This window comes from Lactuca saligna, chromosome 4, assembly GCF_052625555.1.
Source record: "Lactuca saligna cultivar CGN05327 chromosome 4, ASM5262555v1, whole genome shotgun sequence".
Classification (NCBI taxonomy): domain Eukaryota; kingdom Viridiplantae; phylum Streptophyta; class Magnoliopsida; order Asterales; family Asteraceae; genus Lactuca; species Lactuca saligna.
In genome coordinates this window covers 58,964,344-58,982,906 of record NC_136420.1, presented here as the reverse complement: position 1 = coordinate 58,982,906, position 18,563 = coordinate 58,964,344, and the positions used below count along the sequence as shown (strand labels likewise).

At 32.0% G+C, this 18,563-nt stretch overlaps 1 protein-coding gene across 1 annotated transcript; it reads right to left on the bottom strand.

Annotated features, from left to right (window-relative positions):
• Positions 1 to 8,263: 8,263 nt before the first annotated feature.
• Positions 8,264 to 18,224, bottom strand: LOC145038542 (GDSL esterase/lipase At1g29660-like). Its single transcript, XM_078986873.1, has 5 exons — positions 17,932 to 18,224; positions 9,664 to 9,788; positions 9,174 to 9,419; positions 8,760 to 8,997; positions 8,264 to 8,569 (listed from the first exon to the last, which is right to left on the bottom strand). The coding sequence occupies exons 1-5, from the start codon at positions 18,182 to 18,184 to the stop codon at positions 8,355 to 8,357; spliced, it is 1,077 nt and encodes a 358-aa protein (XP_078842999.1). The 5' UTR covers positions 18,185 to 18,224; the 3' UTR covers positions 8,264 to 8,354.
• Positions 18,225 to 18,563: the final 339 nt, after the last annotated feature.

Sequence of the window (18,563 nt, the reverse complement as noted above, 5' to 3'; positions counted from 1 at the left end):
TTTTAGTTATCCTTAGATGAGGGTCCGAGAGGACGACATGCAGAAAACGGCCTTCCAGACTCGTTATGGTCATTATGAGTTCATGGTGATGCCCTTCGGGCTCACCAATGCTTCAGCCGCATTCATGGACTTCATGAGCTGCGTGTGCTGACCGATATTGAATATGTTTGTGATTCTATTCATTGACAACATCTTGGTCTATCCCAAGACCCAGGAACATCATGAGGAGCACTTGTTGCTAGGGGCCTATGCAAAAGGGCTGACGAAGAAGACTGCCACTTTTTGCTAGGGGCCTATGCAACAGGCAACGCTTGAGACACTATGACAGAGATTATGCAAGGCATAGATTCTTCCCTTCAAGAGGGTGTTAAGGATTTTGTGGTTTATTGTGTCGTGTTTATCATGGGTGCGATATTGATGCAGAGGGGTTGTGGTATTGCACACGCTTCAAGGTAGCTGAAGCATCATCAGGCGAACAATACGACGCATCATTTTGGAGCTGGGGTTGTGGTTTTCGCCTTCAACATTTGGTAACATTACCTCTAGGGGGTTTACTGTACTATTTACATGGATCACAAGATCTTGAGGTACTTGATGGATTAATCGAATATGAATATGAGGCAATATCAATGGTTGCTTGTGCTGAAGGATTATGATTATGAGACCCTTTACCATCCGGAGAAAGCCAATGTAGTGGTCGATGCTCCTAGCTGCAAGGCGATTGCGACTCCAATTTAGGATTTTTTTTTTATTTTGACTATGATTACTCCGCTTTTGGAGCAGATTTGAGAGGCACGGATTGAGGCTACGAAGGAAGAGTACCGGAAGAGTGAGTGCATAGTTGGTTAGGTGGCTTCCTTTGATCATGATAGCAGAGGTTTATTGACTCTCTATCAAAGAGTCTGGGTTCTGTATTGGGCTGGTTTGTGTTAGATTCCAATGGAAGAGGAATACAAGTCGAGATTCTCCATTCATCCCGAGTAGATGAAGATTTATAAGGACCTGCGTCCTGATTATTAGTGGCCTTGCATGAAAAATGTAGCTTGGTACGCGAAGAAGTGCTTGAATTGCAGGAAGAATAAGGTCAAGATTAGTAATCTCACAACAAGATGTTGCCTTTAGATATTCTCATTTGAAATGGGAGGAGATTACCATGGACTTCATTATGAAGTTGCCTTGGATTGCACGCGGAGTGGACTCGATTTGGGTCGTCATGGAGAAGTTAGCTGAGGTATACATCAGGGAGGTCATAGCATGGCATGGGGTGCCAGGTTCTGTGGTTTCTGACAGGGACGTCCAGTTTACTTCCAAATTTTGGAAAAGGTTCCACGACGAGTTAGGTACTCGTCCTCATTTCAATATGGTTTTCCACCCGTAGACTGATGGTCAGAGCGAGCAGACTATTCAAAACTTGGAGGATTTGCTTTGGGCGTATGTTTTGTATTTCGATAGGAGTTGGGGTACATATATCCCTTTGGCGGAGTTTTCTTATAACAATAGTTATCACTCCAGCCTCAATAGACCTCCTTTTGAGATGCTCTATGGGAGGAAATGCAGGACTCTGATATGGTGGGGTGAGGTCGGTAAGCAAGTCATGGGGAGTACCAAGGTTGTACTCAAGACCATTGAGTTGATTCAGCATGTTCATAGCAGACTTCAGACAGTTCATAGTCGGCAGAAGAGCTATGTTGACAAGCGCCGATCAGACTTGGAGTTTCAGGTTGGGGATATGGTTCTCCTGAAGGTGTCACCTTGGAAATGTGTCATCCGATTTAGGAAACAGTGCAAGTTGGGCCCCAATTATATCGCTAGTTTCAAGGTTATAGCCCGGGTGGGTAGGGTAGCGTATCGATCGGATCTTCCGGAGGAGCTCAATTAGATTCACATTACTTTTTATGTCTCGCAGCTTTGGAAATGTTTGGCTGATGATTCCGTAATGGTTCCATTGGAGGACATTCAGGTGGACGACCTTCTGAATTGCATTGAGAGACCAGTGATGATCCACGACAAGAAGACAAAGTCAATGAGAAACAAGGTGGTGGATTTGGTTAAGGTGTAGTGGTAGCACCGCAAGGGCTCAGAATGGACATGGGAGTCGAGGAAGAGATTAAGGGGAATTAACAAAGTTATTTCCCGCAATGGACTTCGAGTACGAAGTCTAATTCAAGTGGGGGAGAATAGTAGTACCCGAGTTACCAGGTATGAGTTATTGTTTCATTCTATGTTTAATTCAAATAAAAGGCGTTTGAGGATTGCAAGTACTCTGGGCGTACACTAGGTACACATGGCACACTCTTTTCATGCGCATCATCGGGGGATCCTCGACATACGTTGGGCGTACCCGTGCGTGTGCTGGGTTTAAATGAGCCAAGGGAAAACCCTAATTTTTAGGGTTTGCACCATATTTAAAGACCTTAAGCCCCTCAAGTCCTATACACTCTCAACATCCACTTCCCTTTTAGTGCAAAGCTCGAACCCTAGCCTCCATATGTGCATTTTGAGCTTGCCTTGAATCTTTGTAGTGTTCTTTGGTGGTTTTGAAGGAGAAGGAAGTTTGGGTGGAATCAAAGGAGAATAAAGAGCTTGTAGATCCAGAGCTTGTGTACCATTTCCAGCCAAGTGAAGGTATAAACTTTGAACCTTGATCATTACAAGCTTAGTTGTAGGTTTAGGGTAGAATATGGCATCTTTTGGTCCTATATTTTAGTTTCATGGAGTATGAGCAATTCCATTCAATTCAAACTGTCCTTTTGGACTCTTAGGAGTGTGTTGAGTCATAAAAATTGGATCTTGGTGGTTAAGACTCAACCATGCAAGTGTTAGTAAGCATCCAAGTGAGTTAATGGACTTAATTCATGGTTTAAGCCCCATACAAGCATGCAAAAGCATAAAGTTTGCAACTTTATGGATTAAGACGTTATTTTGAGCTTGGATCTATGTTTTGGACCTAAACTAAAGGGATGAAAAATTGGAAATGAGTATGGGCTGACTGGCCAGTATGTTGGGTGTACTTGAGAGTACGATGTGCGTACTGGTTCAGTGCCCTAATTCCGGTTGGTCATCAGTGTACGCTGGGCGTACAAGCCATGTACGTCATGCGTATGTAGTCTGTGGGCTTAGATAATTTTGGGCTCGATTTGTGTTGGGCCTATTGGACTTATTTTAGTTGGGCCTCGAGCCCACCTGATGGTAACAAGTCATTTTTGGGCTTAAGACTATGTTGGGGGTTCTTGGGCTATATTGGGCCTTAGAGGCCTTATAGTTGGGCTTGGATGTCTTTTAGGGCTTTTTATGGATTTGGGCCTTAAGGGGGAGGGAGGCCCATTGTGGCAAGAAAAAAGAGCTCTTTTTACCTTAAGTCAAGAGCTAGGATTTGGACCATTAAGTTAAAGTGTGGCCTAGTTTATAATTAGGGTTTTATGCTTGTACGTTAGGAATAGGTTTTCGCGAGTCATCCACCAAGTGCATATTGATATCTTCAGTCTGAGGTGAGTCTTCCTTTACAGTATCTGTGGGTCGATGTCACCAATGCCAGCCCACTAGTTTATGATGTAGTGTGATGGTTTTATTTGGGACAATTATCAGTTATGACAATATTTGCTTGATGACTCTGTGATTTCTGTTATGATATTGTGTCATAGTAGTAAGGAGTAAAATAGACCGAAGTGGATTGTAGGACCTAGATATGCTTGATAGTATCCGGTTAAAATAGACCGAAGGGGTACGCAAGCACCTAGATACGCTTGATAGTATCTGGTTAAAACAGACCGAAGGGTAGGCAAGCACCCATATATGGTTGGCAGTATGTTTGTTTAGATTGTTGTATTTTGGACGAATTCACTAAGCTTTAAGCTTACAATTTTCAATTTATGTTTCACGTACTTCCTTTCAAAGGGGAAGGGCCCAACCTGATCGCACCGCATCACCTTATGATTTTCGTATTTAGAGATTTTGGGAATTTATACCCTGACAACATGTTACTATGATACTCTCTTGACTATTTTTCTATTAGTGTTGTGTGATTTGAATGAAATTAAAAACAAATTTTTATCTGTATTTTTGGGATGTTAATATATATATATATATATATATATATATATATATATATATATATATATATATATATATATATATATATATATATTGTATGATCTTATAATTATCTAGTATATATAAATCGTCATATATGTAACCTAGTTATCGTTATTTTAACATGATATTTAGGGAGGGTAACAACTAAGTACGATGCATATCCCTAAATTTATCTAGCATAACTCCTAGCTACTAAGGTTTCCTAAGGATTTGACCATTATAACATCTAAGTATTATATACTCCTAGATTATCGGCCTTCCGAACTCTTAGGTACAACATGATAGCTTATGACTAGGCATAGTATTTATAGATACGGTATCCTAAGGCATCTAGCTTTATACCCCCCCCCTCCTTCCTGGGGTAAAACATTTAAAACTGTAAAATAGGGGTCGTTAACTCACTTGTAAACTGTGAAACCACTGAAGTAGGGTAGAATCGGGACTCAAAGATCGGCTCGGGTTCAACCGGGGTCGAGAAATAATTTCCTAACTACTAGAATACATAAATAATAACTTTTCTAAGATTTTGGAAGGAATTCTCGAAGTAGAAAACGAGAGAAAGGAAACAGAATTGGGGTGAGGATATACACGTCAGGTCATTCAATTCAGTTTAGTTATGAGATAACACTTCAATACTTTCAGATTTCTTTTTTTAGTGAAATGCAGTTTCCTCATCCTTAATTTCACTACAATAAATACGGGTATTAGCGGCGACAGCCGTCGCCGCAAAACAGTAGGTGTGTCACCGCTAAAAGTATTAGCGGCGACGTGGCGCCGCAAATATGTCGTCGCTAATGCTTCGTTGCTAATGCCCTTCTTGTCGCTGCTAATACTTACCTATCGCTGCTAATACTTACATGTCGCTGCTAAAAACACGTCGCTGCTGATACTTATATGTCGCTGCTAAAAGCGTCGCTGCAAAAGACTCTTTTCATTTTATTTTATTTTTGTTACAATTTTATGGAATATAAATCTACAATTTTATAAAATCAGCTATATTTAACCCATATACAACCAAAAACAATATAACAATTATAAAATATTAATCCACAATCAAAAATATTAGTCCATACAACCTAATTAAAGTATTCTTCTAAACAAACATTTCATAAAATTCTAAAATTCCTACTCCTCGGCGTCACTCTCATCATTTTCGTCATTATTTGGTGATGACAATGAACGAAACCACTCTTCTAATGCCGCAGAACATGTCAAGTCCTTCAGTATCGTTTGCAGCATTTCCATCTACAAAGAAATCAAAATATATTACCAATATATCATAATAGTATTATATTTTTCAAAAACTACCAACATATAATTATAGCATTATAGCATTATAGCATTATACTTTTCAACTTAAACAAACAAATACCTGTGATTGTGGTGGTTCTTGTGTCATCGGTTGTTCTTGATCATACACACAATGGTAGGGGGTTTACGCCCGATGCCTCTAATATGTCCGCGTCGAACACCCAATATTTTTTCAAAACATTTTCTTGTATCACTTGGCGTTAGACCGCTTGCTGAAGAAGAAGCTTGGGTTTGTTGATTGATCTCCTGAAGTAAAGCATTCTGTATTTTCAAAAAATGATTAACATCATAAAAATATATTACTAAATACCCATGACGATATAAACACGTATATGAAAATACAAATTAATCACTTACGTATTGTTGCTCGACTGCAGGACTATAAAACACCCCTTGGCGATTGGAATTAGCCTTACGGAATGCTTCGATTTGAGTGATATCCTATTTAACAAAAAAAAAGATTTATTATATTTTAAATAAACATTTAAATATATCATAACTTACTTCTTTGAAGCATGCATTACTGTACGAGCTCGACCCCCCTTTGTTTACAACTAGTTGTTTTGCACGAACTTCTTTGTTTGACGCTGAACGACTTAAAAATTCGGGCGATTGAAAATGTTCGATTGCCTTCGCCCAATTTTCTGGTGACATACCATTGGGGGGTTTGTTTAGTGCCATTGGGATATCTGCAGGCCCCCCGATATTCTTAAAATAAGAATGAGCTTTACTTTTTTGGCCTCTGTAAACTTTTGCAAGACTCGAATCAATACTCCACAACAATTGTGCACGCTCCGGATCCAAGTTAACCTTATCCAAATCAAACTTATTCTACAAATACAAAAAAGTTAGTTAATTAAATAACAATCAGAAAGAAACTTAAAATATTATTCAAATAAAATATTATTCAAGTTACTTTTAGATGCATAACTGTCGCATTCCTTAACGCAGGGGAAACATTGTCCCAACCAGATACGTTTAAAGGGACGTTGTTCCACAAATACCTCCCAATTTATGTGTGAACCAATTAGCAGGCTTCCCAACAGGGGAATATGTGATCTCCCTGTCAAGATTCAAATCCACAGTCTTTCCCTTGTTTGCCCTTATCCACTTTCCATTCTTCGACAAGCCCCTTTTTTTCTTTGAAAGCTCGACTGGAAAAATACAATTAAAAATATTAGTCACGATAACTTATAATAAATTAATTAAAATAGCTATTAAATATATCATAACAAAACTTACCATCCTGTTCATGTTGCCCGCGACCAAAGCCTCCCGGAGATGGTGGATCCCCAGCTCCATCACCACCGTAACCAAGGCCCATAATATCAGCCATCACCTCCGTTACAAAACAATTTATGATTATAAATAACAATATTTCTTATAACTATATTTAATATCTAAATTAATAATAGAAAATTTAATTTAATAGTTTTACAAAGCAATTTATGATTATGAATAATTTTAAAACTAAAATACCACATAAATATTAAATTTGATTTGAAAATTACTCTTTTGTAATATACACACTTTGTTTTTCACACATTACATACATAGATACACACTATACATACAAATACATATAAACATTTTCTTACACATATTCATTATAGGATCATACTTCTTTTTCTATTATAGCAACCTAATTCCAAATAATAATCATACAAAAAACACACAAAAACATAAAAATACCACATAAATATTAAATTTGATTTGAAAATTACTCTTTGTAATATACACACTTTGTTTTTCACACATTACATACATAGATACACACACTATACATACAAATACATATAAACATTTTCCTACACATATTCATTATAGCATCATACTTATTTTTCTATTATAGCAACCTAATTACACATAATAACTATACAAAAAACACACAAAAACATACAAATAACACATAAAAAATTCCGCGCCAATTCATTGCAAATTCTAAATAATAACAATACAAATAACATACAAAAACATACAAATCAAATATATAATCTCAAAATTCATGAAAAGGAACCTGTGGTAGTGTAGTTTAGCGATTTTCCGATAAGAAATCCAGTTTTTCGGCAACAATTCCAGCAATAGATGTGGCAAAAAACATTAAATTAAACACTTAAACTAGTAAAGAAAACTTCAAAACAGAAGTTGAATAGAAAATACGGTAGAAATCAGACCTTAAATTGAATTTTTGTCGCCGGAAATGAGTGTGGTCGCCGGTAATAATGGAGCTCCACTAGTGGTCGGCGGTAATGGTTGCCGGAGACGAATCCTGTGGCGCAAACGAGGTCGTCGGAGGTGCAGTCGCCGGTTACTTTGGATGAGTGAAAGGAAGCAGAATGAACACGAAAGTGACACAGTTGGGGGTTATCTGCGATGAGTAGTAGCGGCGACTCGTATTAGCGGCGACGCTAGGGTTTCAGTGGCGACAATAGGGTATTAGCGGCGACACCCCTGGAGGGAAAACATAGCGCCATTTTTCCTCATTTCCCACCGTTGGATGAAAAAAAGATCGAACGGACATGGTTGATTTGACGCGGATCGACACTGTAGCATCATTAGCGGCGACTCCTTTAGCGGCGACATGTAACGCGTCAATTACATGTCGCCGCTAATACTCGGTATCGCCGCTAATACTGATATTTCTTGTAGTGTTTCATATGGGCGTACACTTTTCTAATTTGTTTATGCTTGATACCCTAGTTTATTATTATTGAAGTTGTCGATCCTAGCTTTTCATTGGTTTGTTTTGGTGGTGTCGCTTTTCTAATTACACTTGGGATCAAATTTGTTTATATCATGTGATTCACGTCGACTTCCATTATATAACATCCCAACAGGTTTCCGTAAAAACAAAGTCACATAATAGTATTTATTATCATCATTATTATTTATTATTTTTAATGCATACAAGGAATTACATAATAATTTCTGTCATGCAATTTTGTTCGATGTTATAGCTGAGCTAGATGACTGATATCATATGGAGACGCATCCATGGGAGAAAGCGCAGTGTAGGATCTTGTTGCAAAAGCTGTGTTCGCAATTTCTGTGGTATGAAAACCATCATAGAAAATAGTTAAATTGCGATTCGGGCAAGGGATTGAGTTTGGAACACACTGTCCATCTGCCCGTAATTGACAACAAGGCTGAGTTGGTAATGTTACACCTACAAATTCCAAACATTTTATTAATATAAACCATTGATAAACTTAATTTAATGTGTGTGCATGATTAGGAAAAATAGATAATTTCTCCTCGAAACTATCATGCATGGAAACCCAAATCATATGAGGTTTAAATAAATATGATCCACCATAAACTAGAAAGTTTTGTAGTCATGGCTGCCTTATATATACCTTCTGGTGGTGTTGAAATGCTTGTTAGGTTGATGAAAGTGAATCTTGCATCTGAGAAATCATTGTTGAGATCATCAACAAGAGGCTTAAGCCTATTATTTAATCGGCTAACTGCATCATTGATCGACTCCACACATGGTCTTCCATCAGTGCCAAACTGTGCTATCTCAAATGGGGTGCATCCTATCAGACCCAAACTAAACACCGCAATCTTCCTAGCTCCCAATTTGTATAGAGTCTATCATATGAAATCAAATGTATATTTGGGGTTTATTAATTAGTTTACTAAAAATATAACTATAACAAGTATATATACAAGATTAAATATCATAAAAATAAAAGAAAAGTAATTAAAAAAACATTACAACCTTTTATACTTACAATGCACCAAAGGAATATGATCAAAATGCTTACAGTTAGTTGTTTAGAGTATTGTTTCGCGAGGACTGATGCATATTGATCGATTGTATATATGCGGCTGGTGGGGTAATTGTCTGGCATCAAGTAGTTGTTAATGTAATCATTGTTTCCAATGACTGATATATAAACGCATTTTTTCAGGTATTCTTGCGTAAATGTCACGTTGTGTTGTAAGAGCGAAAGGCGAGAGATTATTTTTGCGTGATTGAGTAGTTGCTTATCATAGCTGACACGGTCACCCTGTCATCCCGTAAAAGGATCAAATAAATAAAAATTCACATTAAATCTAAAAGACAAAATAGAAGAATATAATACGATAAATATGTTGAAAAAAATGTGTAATGTCTATATCACCTTGCCTTTAAAAAGGAAAATGTTAATGTCGATCAAAGTTGTATTTTTAGATCTTCTAGCTATGTCACACAAACTTCATTTTTTACATTGGTTTTTAATAGAGACAAAAAGTAAAACTACTCTTTCTTACCAGTTGACTTCCAGTTTCATCTCTAATACCAGCAGTGCCACTACCATAGTTTACACCTGTGCTGATCTCTTGGTTAGTTACCGTAGCATATGGTGGAATGTAGTTAACAAATCCTAGAAATTGACCTGAAATTAAACATATACGATTTGCTGAGATCAATAGTATTATCCTCTTCACTTAAACATTACATTTTTTGATAAAAAAAGAAAATAAAGTTTTATTGATAGCGAGAACCTAGAGTTGCATGGAGTTGATATATAATTCGGTTTTTAGGTGGGTACACCATTTTTGCCAATTGTGATTAACAACATTTTTGTCAATTGAGATGAACAACTCTAGTGATATCCTTAGGGTGTGTTTGGTTGTGGAAAACTGGGTGTGTTTGGTTGTAGAAAACCGAGTGTGTTTGGTTGTGGAAAACTGTTTTCATTTTCTATGAAAATATATTCAGAAAATAAGGTTGAATTTTCATTTTTAATTTTCAATGAAAACGCGTTTGGTTGGAACAAGTGGATCAATAGTATTATCATCCTTACACCTTACCAATAAAACCCTACCCAACCCTGGTTTCCAGATTTCCATAACCAAAGTCCTCCATTTTCCTTGCTACCATGATAGCATCGTCCTTTGTCTGCCTCATATTATTCCCTTCTAATGTCGCCATTTTTCTCTTTTCCCCCTTCTCCCACTGAGTACCCTAGGATATTGAACCCATCGTCTCACTTTTCGTTCCAATTTGAATGGGCATCCGAACAAATCTCCAACCCTAATTCGTCACAATAGAGTAGTTGTTTTGGAACTGTATAATTCATGTGTAGAATCATCAGTGACCCTTTAATCCATATTAATTTGAAGTCGTCATAGTGGGGCAAAGAAAGATTTATCGTGATTAAGGTGTGTGATGGCAACAAGAAACACGTTCATGAGAAAACCCACTGAACCCTTGAATCATCACTAACTTATACAATAAGTAAGAAAGCTTAGGAGCCCTAATTCCTCAAAGCTAAAGCAATCAACCACAACTTACTCACCAACAGTTTTTTGTTTGTTGGTTTGTGTGTGTTTCATTTTGTTGAAATGTTGTCTCTTTAGATGTTGATCTTTGCCTAAGACCTACAAATCGAGTAAGAAGTTATTGTTGAAATTGAATATGCAGTTACTCTATACAGCTATTTCTTTTAGATTTCCCTCTACAATCTATGGTGGCTTTGTATTAGTTGTGTTAGTATGAATTTTGTTTTATTTTAATATACTTGGTTGCATGAAAAGTGATTTGAATGATCAGGTTTTAGGTCTGAAATGGTGGTATGTATTCTTGGTTCTGATAAGATAGATAAGATGGAGGGTGTTCAGTGTTGCGTTCAATGTTGTATGTTTAAAACCAATGAAAGGTTGGGGTTTTTGTGTGTGAATGAGGGGATGGTGGGGTGGGGTGGCAGTAGGGGTTACCGGAGATGACAATAGAAGAAACAGGAAGCAAAGAGAATAAGGGGTTGTTTGGAATTTCAGTGTTAGTATTGTGAAGCAAATTTAGACTAAGGTTTTTGCTTTATTATTTTGCAAAATTTTGGCTTAGATTTCAACAAGCATAAATTCCTCATACGACCTCGGATCGAAATGATTTTTTTACCAGATTGTTGTCCTCTGTATTGGCTTCATTTTAGGAATAAATAATAGCTTAATTGGTTAAGAATTCACCAACTTACACAGCTTTATACAAGGGATGTTAGAGTTGTTCGTTTTTTTTCTGCAATTTGTAAAATTTTATCCCCCCACTTTGAATAGTCATAAATTTCTCATATGATCTTGAAACGAGCTGATTTTTTAACCAGGTTATAGTTTTCTGTCTTGGTTACATGTTAGACTCAAAACAAAGCTTAATTTATTAAGAATTGCATGTGTTATACAACACTAAATAGGGTTGTTACTGCTGTTTTTACTATTTTAACTTTTTTTTTTCGAATTTTTACCCTACTTTGAATAGCTATAAAATCCTCATATGACCTCATAACGGACTGATTTTTTTCCTAGATTGTAGTACTCTATCTTGGCTACATGTTAGGCTCAAAGAACAACTTAATTGATTAAGATTGGGCTGAATTATACAACCCTAAATAGGGGTTGTTACGGTTGTTGTAATCTATTCAGCATTTTGTAAACTTTTTTGTCAAACATGATTGGTATGAGCTGATTTTTGTCCCGGGTTATACTCCTATATTTTGGCAACATGCTACGATAAATAAAAAAGCTTAATTGATTAATATTTAGCTGAGTTATACAACCCTAAACATGGGCTAAGATTGTTAAAAACTATTTCAACATTTTGTAAACTTTTTGTCCAACTTTGAACCACCATAACATTTTCATACAAGATCAGAATGAGGCAAAAAAAATTTTTTTTTTTAGATTGTATTTCTTTATTTTGTTCATGTTTGTGGCTCAAAAAAATACTTTATTTGGTTTAGTTACTATTGAGTTATGCAGCTTTAAATATGGGTTGTTAGGATTGTTGAATTACTATTTCAAGTATCTATTATGTAAAAGAAAATTATAGGCATGGCAGGGTGAAGCAAACACACATGGACTACTGAAGAGGATGCAAAGTTAATTGAAGCATTGTTGGAGTTACATGTATCCGGAAAGTATTGGTGCCTACAACGGATTCAAACCCGGAAGAAGACAAGATTTGTTATGTGACAATGATTGCTGATGGTTCAATATCATGATTAATCTATTTCAAGTTATGGTTTTTTAATTTTTACGAATACTGAAGTTGACTCTTTGTACATTCTGTATTAGACATAGACGTACATTTATATTTTTTTAGTTGTTAGCAATATTGAATTTTACTTTTTGCATATCCTATATTGGACATAGTTTTTGAGTAGTATTATTCTCAGGTTTCGTTAAAATCTATTTGTAATTATTCATTTACATTAGAAATATGTTTTCCAATAAAAGATGTGTATAAAATAATAATAACTATAAAGGTTACCCCCACTATGCGGGGGCCATAAGCTTTCAATGTTGTTTCCAAATTGATAAATATGACAGACGTAGAAAGTGCAAGGATGAAAAGTCTGGGCTTTGCCCTGGACCGTTTTTTTTCATGTTTTTATGAAAAAAATGTAAAAGTTTTTACTGCAATGATCTGAAGTCTCAAAACGGATAAAAAATTAAAGGGATAGGAATTAAAAACTTTTTAGAAAATGTATCAAAGTTGTCAAACCGTTAAAGTTTTGTGGGCAAACTTTAAATATTAAAATGTTCCTAAAAAGTGTTAAAATATTGATTGCAAGGACCAAAAGTGACAAAATGGGTAAATAATGAGGAGCAAAGTGCAGAGACTAATTCTGCCAAAAAATGGTAAGAAAATAGATTAAAGTTGTCAAACCATTTAAGTTTTGTTGCCAAACTTTAAAAATTAAAAAGCTCCTAAAGAGTGTAAAAATATTGATTGCAATGACCAAAAGTATCAAAATGAGTAAAAAATGAGGAGGAAAGCGCAGGACCAATCTACCAAAAAAATGATATGTTTATTATTTCTTTTGTTGAAAACTTATATATATATATATATATATATATATATATATATATATATATATATATATATATATATATATATATATATAATAATAATAATAATAATAATAATAATAATAATAATAATTTATTAGTAAATAAATTATTTGGTAACAATTAATGTTAAAATGAAAGTTTTAAATATAAAAAATGCATATTTTAAAAAAAAATGTTGTTAGAAACAAGGTCAAAAAATTCATTTGCATTTCTCTCCTTAATACAACTAAACAAGACAAATGATTCTCATAGGGAAAATTTCATTTGTATCATTGGAAACTTTAAATATTACATCTATATCCTTGCAAACTTTAAAATTACGTATATATCCTTTTGAAACTCTAAAACTCACGTCTATATCCAAATTCACAATTTAATTATATTTAAACTAATTTTTTATTTAAAAGCTTATTTGCAAATCAAATTTATATGACTGTACTAAAATACCCTTCTCAAATTAGAAAACAACATTAAACCAATTGCAAAATCTGAAACGATATTATATATATATATATATATATATATATATATATATATATATATATATATATATATATATATATATATATATTGAAAATGGTGACCTGCTTAACGTAAATAAATATTGGAACATGGAATGTAGCTTGCGCAAATGGATACTGAGTAAATATCATAACCCCAATCTAACCATTATGACTTTTATGAGAATCATATGTGATGTACCGACTTTGCTTTTTATATTGTAACTTTCTTATTTTTATATCATAATTTAATCATTAAAAAAATCATTAACAATATATAAGATTAAATAGTTGTTTCTATAATAGCATAATGGAGAAGAGAAGAATCGGGTATCGTCGACAATTAGAATCGTAACTTCGACATGGAAGAAATGGCAAGAGGAAGCTTTGTAACATTCAATTAGGTTTAATCCTAATTAAATTGGTTTAATGCTAATTTTTAATTTGAGAAGGGTATTTTAGTACAATCGCATGGAATTTTGATTACTAAATAAGTTTTTTCATATCAAATTAATTTAAATCTAATTCAATTATGAGTTAGGATATATACGTGAGTTTTATAGTTTGAGATGGATACATATGTAATTTAAAATTTTGTAAGGACATAGATGTAATATTTAAAGTTTCTAAGGATATATACGAAATTTTCCCTTTTTATAATATATTCTTAATTCTACCAAACAGGAGAACAAATTAAAACCCGGAAGAAAAAAAGATTTGTTACATGCCAATGATTGATGATGGTTAAATATTATGATTAATCTTTTTTTTTCTTTTTTATTTTATTTTATGAATATTAAAGTTGACTCGTTTTACATTTTATATTAACAATGGACACATAGTTATATTCTTTTAGTTGTTAAGAATATTTAATTTTACTTTTTACATATCCTATATAAAACATAGTTTTTGAATAGTATGATTTTCAAGTTTCATTAAAATATATTTGTAAGCTATTCTTTTATATTAGAAATATGTTTTCCAATATAAGGTATGTATAAAATAATACTAATTTATTAAAAAATAAATTATTTGGCAACAATTAATGTTAAAATAAAAAATTTAAAATATAAAAGATGCATATTTAAAAAAAATGTTCTTTAAAACAAGTTAAAAAAATTAATTTTCATTTCTCTGCTTAATACAATCAAACAAAAGAAATGATTTTTAAAGAAATTTCTCTAGTAGATTTTCAATTTACGAAACAGTGGAATAATTAATTCTCTCCGGCTTATTTTCTTTCCTTTTTTATAAAACTCATTCAAATTTAAATAAAAAATAGAAAAATTTTCAAAATGGTCCTTATGGTTTAGAAAATTTTCTTGAAATGGTTAATATCTTTTTTTTTTCATCAATGGTCCCTTTTTACAAAAGTTGTCTTGCCAGTGGTCCCTATTGAAAAATTAAAGTCGTCACACCAATGGTCCTTCTGTGATACGTTCGTTTTAGATAAGGACCATTTCAGAGATTTTGTTAAACTTCTCTTAATGACAATTTATGAAATTTCATTTAATGACCACTAGAAATTTAAAAAAAAGTCTATAAAATATTATATTAATTATCATAAATCAAATGAAAACAGTCAAACTAAAAAATAGAAATGTAATATTTATATGATATTATTTATGAGACATATTTAAAGTATAAAAAAATAATTGAAGTATTTATCTAAAAATATTTGAAGTATAAAAACATGACTTCATCTACCTTTAGTTTTTATATGATATTATTTTCGAGATTTATCTTTATATTTCTTATAAAAATATATTTACGTTTATAAATATGGTATTTTATTATTTTTAAAACATAATAATTTTAAACATATAAAATATTTTTATATTCCTTTTAAAAAACGAATAAAATGAAATTAATGTCATATTGTTCATATGGTTGATTATTTAGTGTGCATAACAATCAAGGTGAAAAAAATGCTAAAGTATTTATAAAGATTTCATTATTTCATATTAGCTAAGGAACATTTTTTTTAATTTTGTTTTGTAAATTTTGCGTAATTAATATGAAATATATTCAAATTTTGATAAAACTAAATAGTTTTATTAAATTAAATATGAAAAAACTTATTTCGAACCAATGTAAAATTTATTGTATGTTATTCAGATTTAAATTTTATCCAAATCAATTAAACTGATTAAATTGAATTTTATTTAGTCCTACTTTTGCAAGATAAAAATAAGGAAATGAGAATATTTACTGATGAATTCTATTTTAAATATTTTAAATAGATTAAATTGAATTTTATTTAGTCCTACTTTTGCAAGATAAAAATAAGGAAATGAGAATATTTACTGATGAATTCTATTTTAAATATTTTAAATAAAGTTTAGATAACAAAAATTATTTTTATATTAAGTAAAAAATTATTTACACGATGATTGAAACTAGTAAATTTTATTTTGTTAACTATCTGAATATGATATTTTATATATTTTAGTTTTTTTTTTTTTTTTAATTTGATTTATTATAGTTAATATAAAGACATATTCGCAAAAATGATCTTTATGATTGTTAAAAATATATTGTTTTATCTAAATATGTTTGGTGGTGCATTTGTAGTCTAATTTTTTATTTTTAACATTCTATGTTTTTGTCCTTATATAGTTTATTTTAATAAATTAGTTCTTAACTTTTTTTAAAAAAAAATTTACACTTACGAATCATCTTGTAATTCTGTCTTTTTATCAAACTATATGGGTAATTTATTCATCTCTTCTTTTAAATTTTATTGAATTACTATACGTTAATTCTTTTAGTTAATTTTAATTTTAGTTTCTTTTTATTGGATTAATATATATTAATAATTTTTTTAATATATAATATTTATATATATTAATAAAAATTATTTAATTGGATTATTAATTGTCTTTTAGTTAATTTTTTAAAATTCTTTTTATTGAGTTATTATATATTAATAAATATTATTTTTAATATATAACATTTGTATATTAATAATTATTACTTTATTGGATTATTAATTTCATTTAGTTAATTTTTTTTATGTTCATTTTTATTGGATTATATCTTTTAGTTAAACATCATTCACCTCACCTCTCATAATTTATTATAAATATTTAGAAAATAACATATTTTGACAACATTACAACCATCACCCGATCCAATAGTAGTTGGGTGGGTAGGATTTTTTAAAAATAAGTTAGGATGGTGTTTGTGTTGTTTGAAATATGTTATCTTGCAAATATTTTAAATAATTTAGGAGAGGTGGGTGGTGGGATATGTTATGGTTTTTTTTTTTTTTTTTTTTTTTTTTTTTTTTTTTTAATATTAAAGAAAACAATTTAAAAAAAAATAGTTATTCAATAAAGTAATATTTATTAATATATAAATATTATATATTTAAAATATTGTTTATTAATATATAATAATCCAATAAAAATGAGTTCATCCAATAAAAATAAAATTAAAAAAAATAACTAAAAATAATATTAATCCAATAATATAATATTTATTCATAACTGAATATTCTATATTAATAATAATATTTATTAATGTATACTAATCCAATAAAAATTATTCTAATAATTTTTTTAAAAGTCTTAATTATAAAAAATTTGTAATCCAATAAAATAATATTTATTGATATATAATCCAATAAAAAGAAATAAAGAAAAGAATTAACTAAAAGGATTAATGTATAGTAAAAAAAAAATTAAAAAAAAATAAAGAGATGCAAAAATGATCTTTGTAGTTTGTTAAAAATAAACAATTGCAGAAATGGTTTGTAAGAGTAAAATTGTTATTTTCGACAAGTTAACAGTTAAGCTGTTAACGAGATAATGATCAAAAAACCACATAAAGCACACAAGATAATGATCAATAATGATCAACGAGATAATGATCAAAAAACCACATAAAGCACACAAGATAACGAGATAATGATCAACGAGATAATGATCAAAAAACCACATAAGTTTGTAAGAGTAAAATTGTTATTAACGAGATAATGATCAAAACCACACAAGTATTCAAAAGTAAAATTGTTATTAACGAGATATATATAGGTTCAGGTTCATTTGAGACCATTCTAATTTTTAGTAATAACATTGTGATAAAAATGGATAACATATATTACATAAGTATAATAATATTACGTTGTTTTGACATATATCCAAAAAATATAAATAGTCGAACCATATGAGAGTATAAAAAATACCGATAATGTCTGCAATGGTTCGACCATTGGTGAATCGACCGGTCACGCCTTGTGGGAAATCAATCCCGTATGGTGGGTAATTGGCTTTTGCTGCTGTCACGAGCCCGTTGTTATTGCCGCTATCAACCATTGAATCTCCAAATATAAAGTAACATGGAACCTGTGGTTCGCCTGCAACGACCACCAGTGTTCGAATTTGTGTGAATGCAACAAATATGAGAACCGAAAACAGTAGGGTGCGCCCTCGAGCCATGATTATTGGACTACAAAAACAGGGGTGATGATGGATTTTGAATGCAAAATGCATGCTATTTAAAGAAAGAATGTGGAGTGGCGAAGTGCCGAAGTGGAAACATCAAACATCAGCATTTCAACGGTGAGGAGTGGTCAAGTGGGGATCTAAAAGTTACGTAGATATATATTTCTTTTATTAGGCATTATTGTTATTATTTGTTAGAACAAGTTGTACATGATCCAAGTCTTAACATGGCTATATTTTTAAATAATATTTTTTTGAACGGCAATATATGAATAATAGAAAAAAGACTAGGTTAGTGTTTGTTTTTTAGAAAAAAAAAGAACAAATCTTTGTTTTGTCGGTTGTGGACAGGTAGATTTGTCGGTTGTGGACA

Coding starts and splice junctions, on each gene's coding strand:
- LOC145038542 (XM_078986873.1), bottom strand. CDS start 18,184: ATGGCTCGAGGGCGCACCCTACTGTTTTCGGTTCTCATATTTGTTGCA. Junction 9,420..9,663: donor ATGAAACTGGAAGTCAACTG/GTAAGAAAGAGT, acceptor ACGGGATGACAG/GGTGACCGTGTCAGCTATGA. Junction 8,570..8,759: donor CATTTCAACACCACCAGAAG/GTATATATAAGG, acceptor TGGAATTTGTAG/GTGTAACATTACCAACTCAG.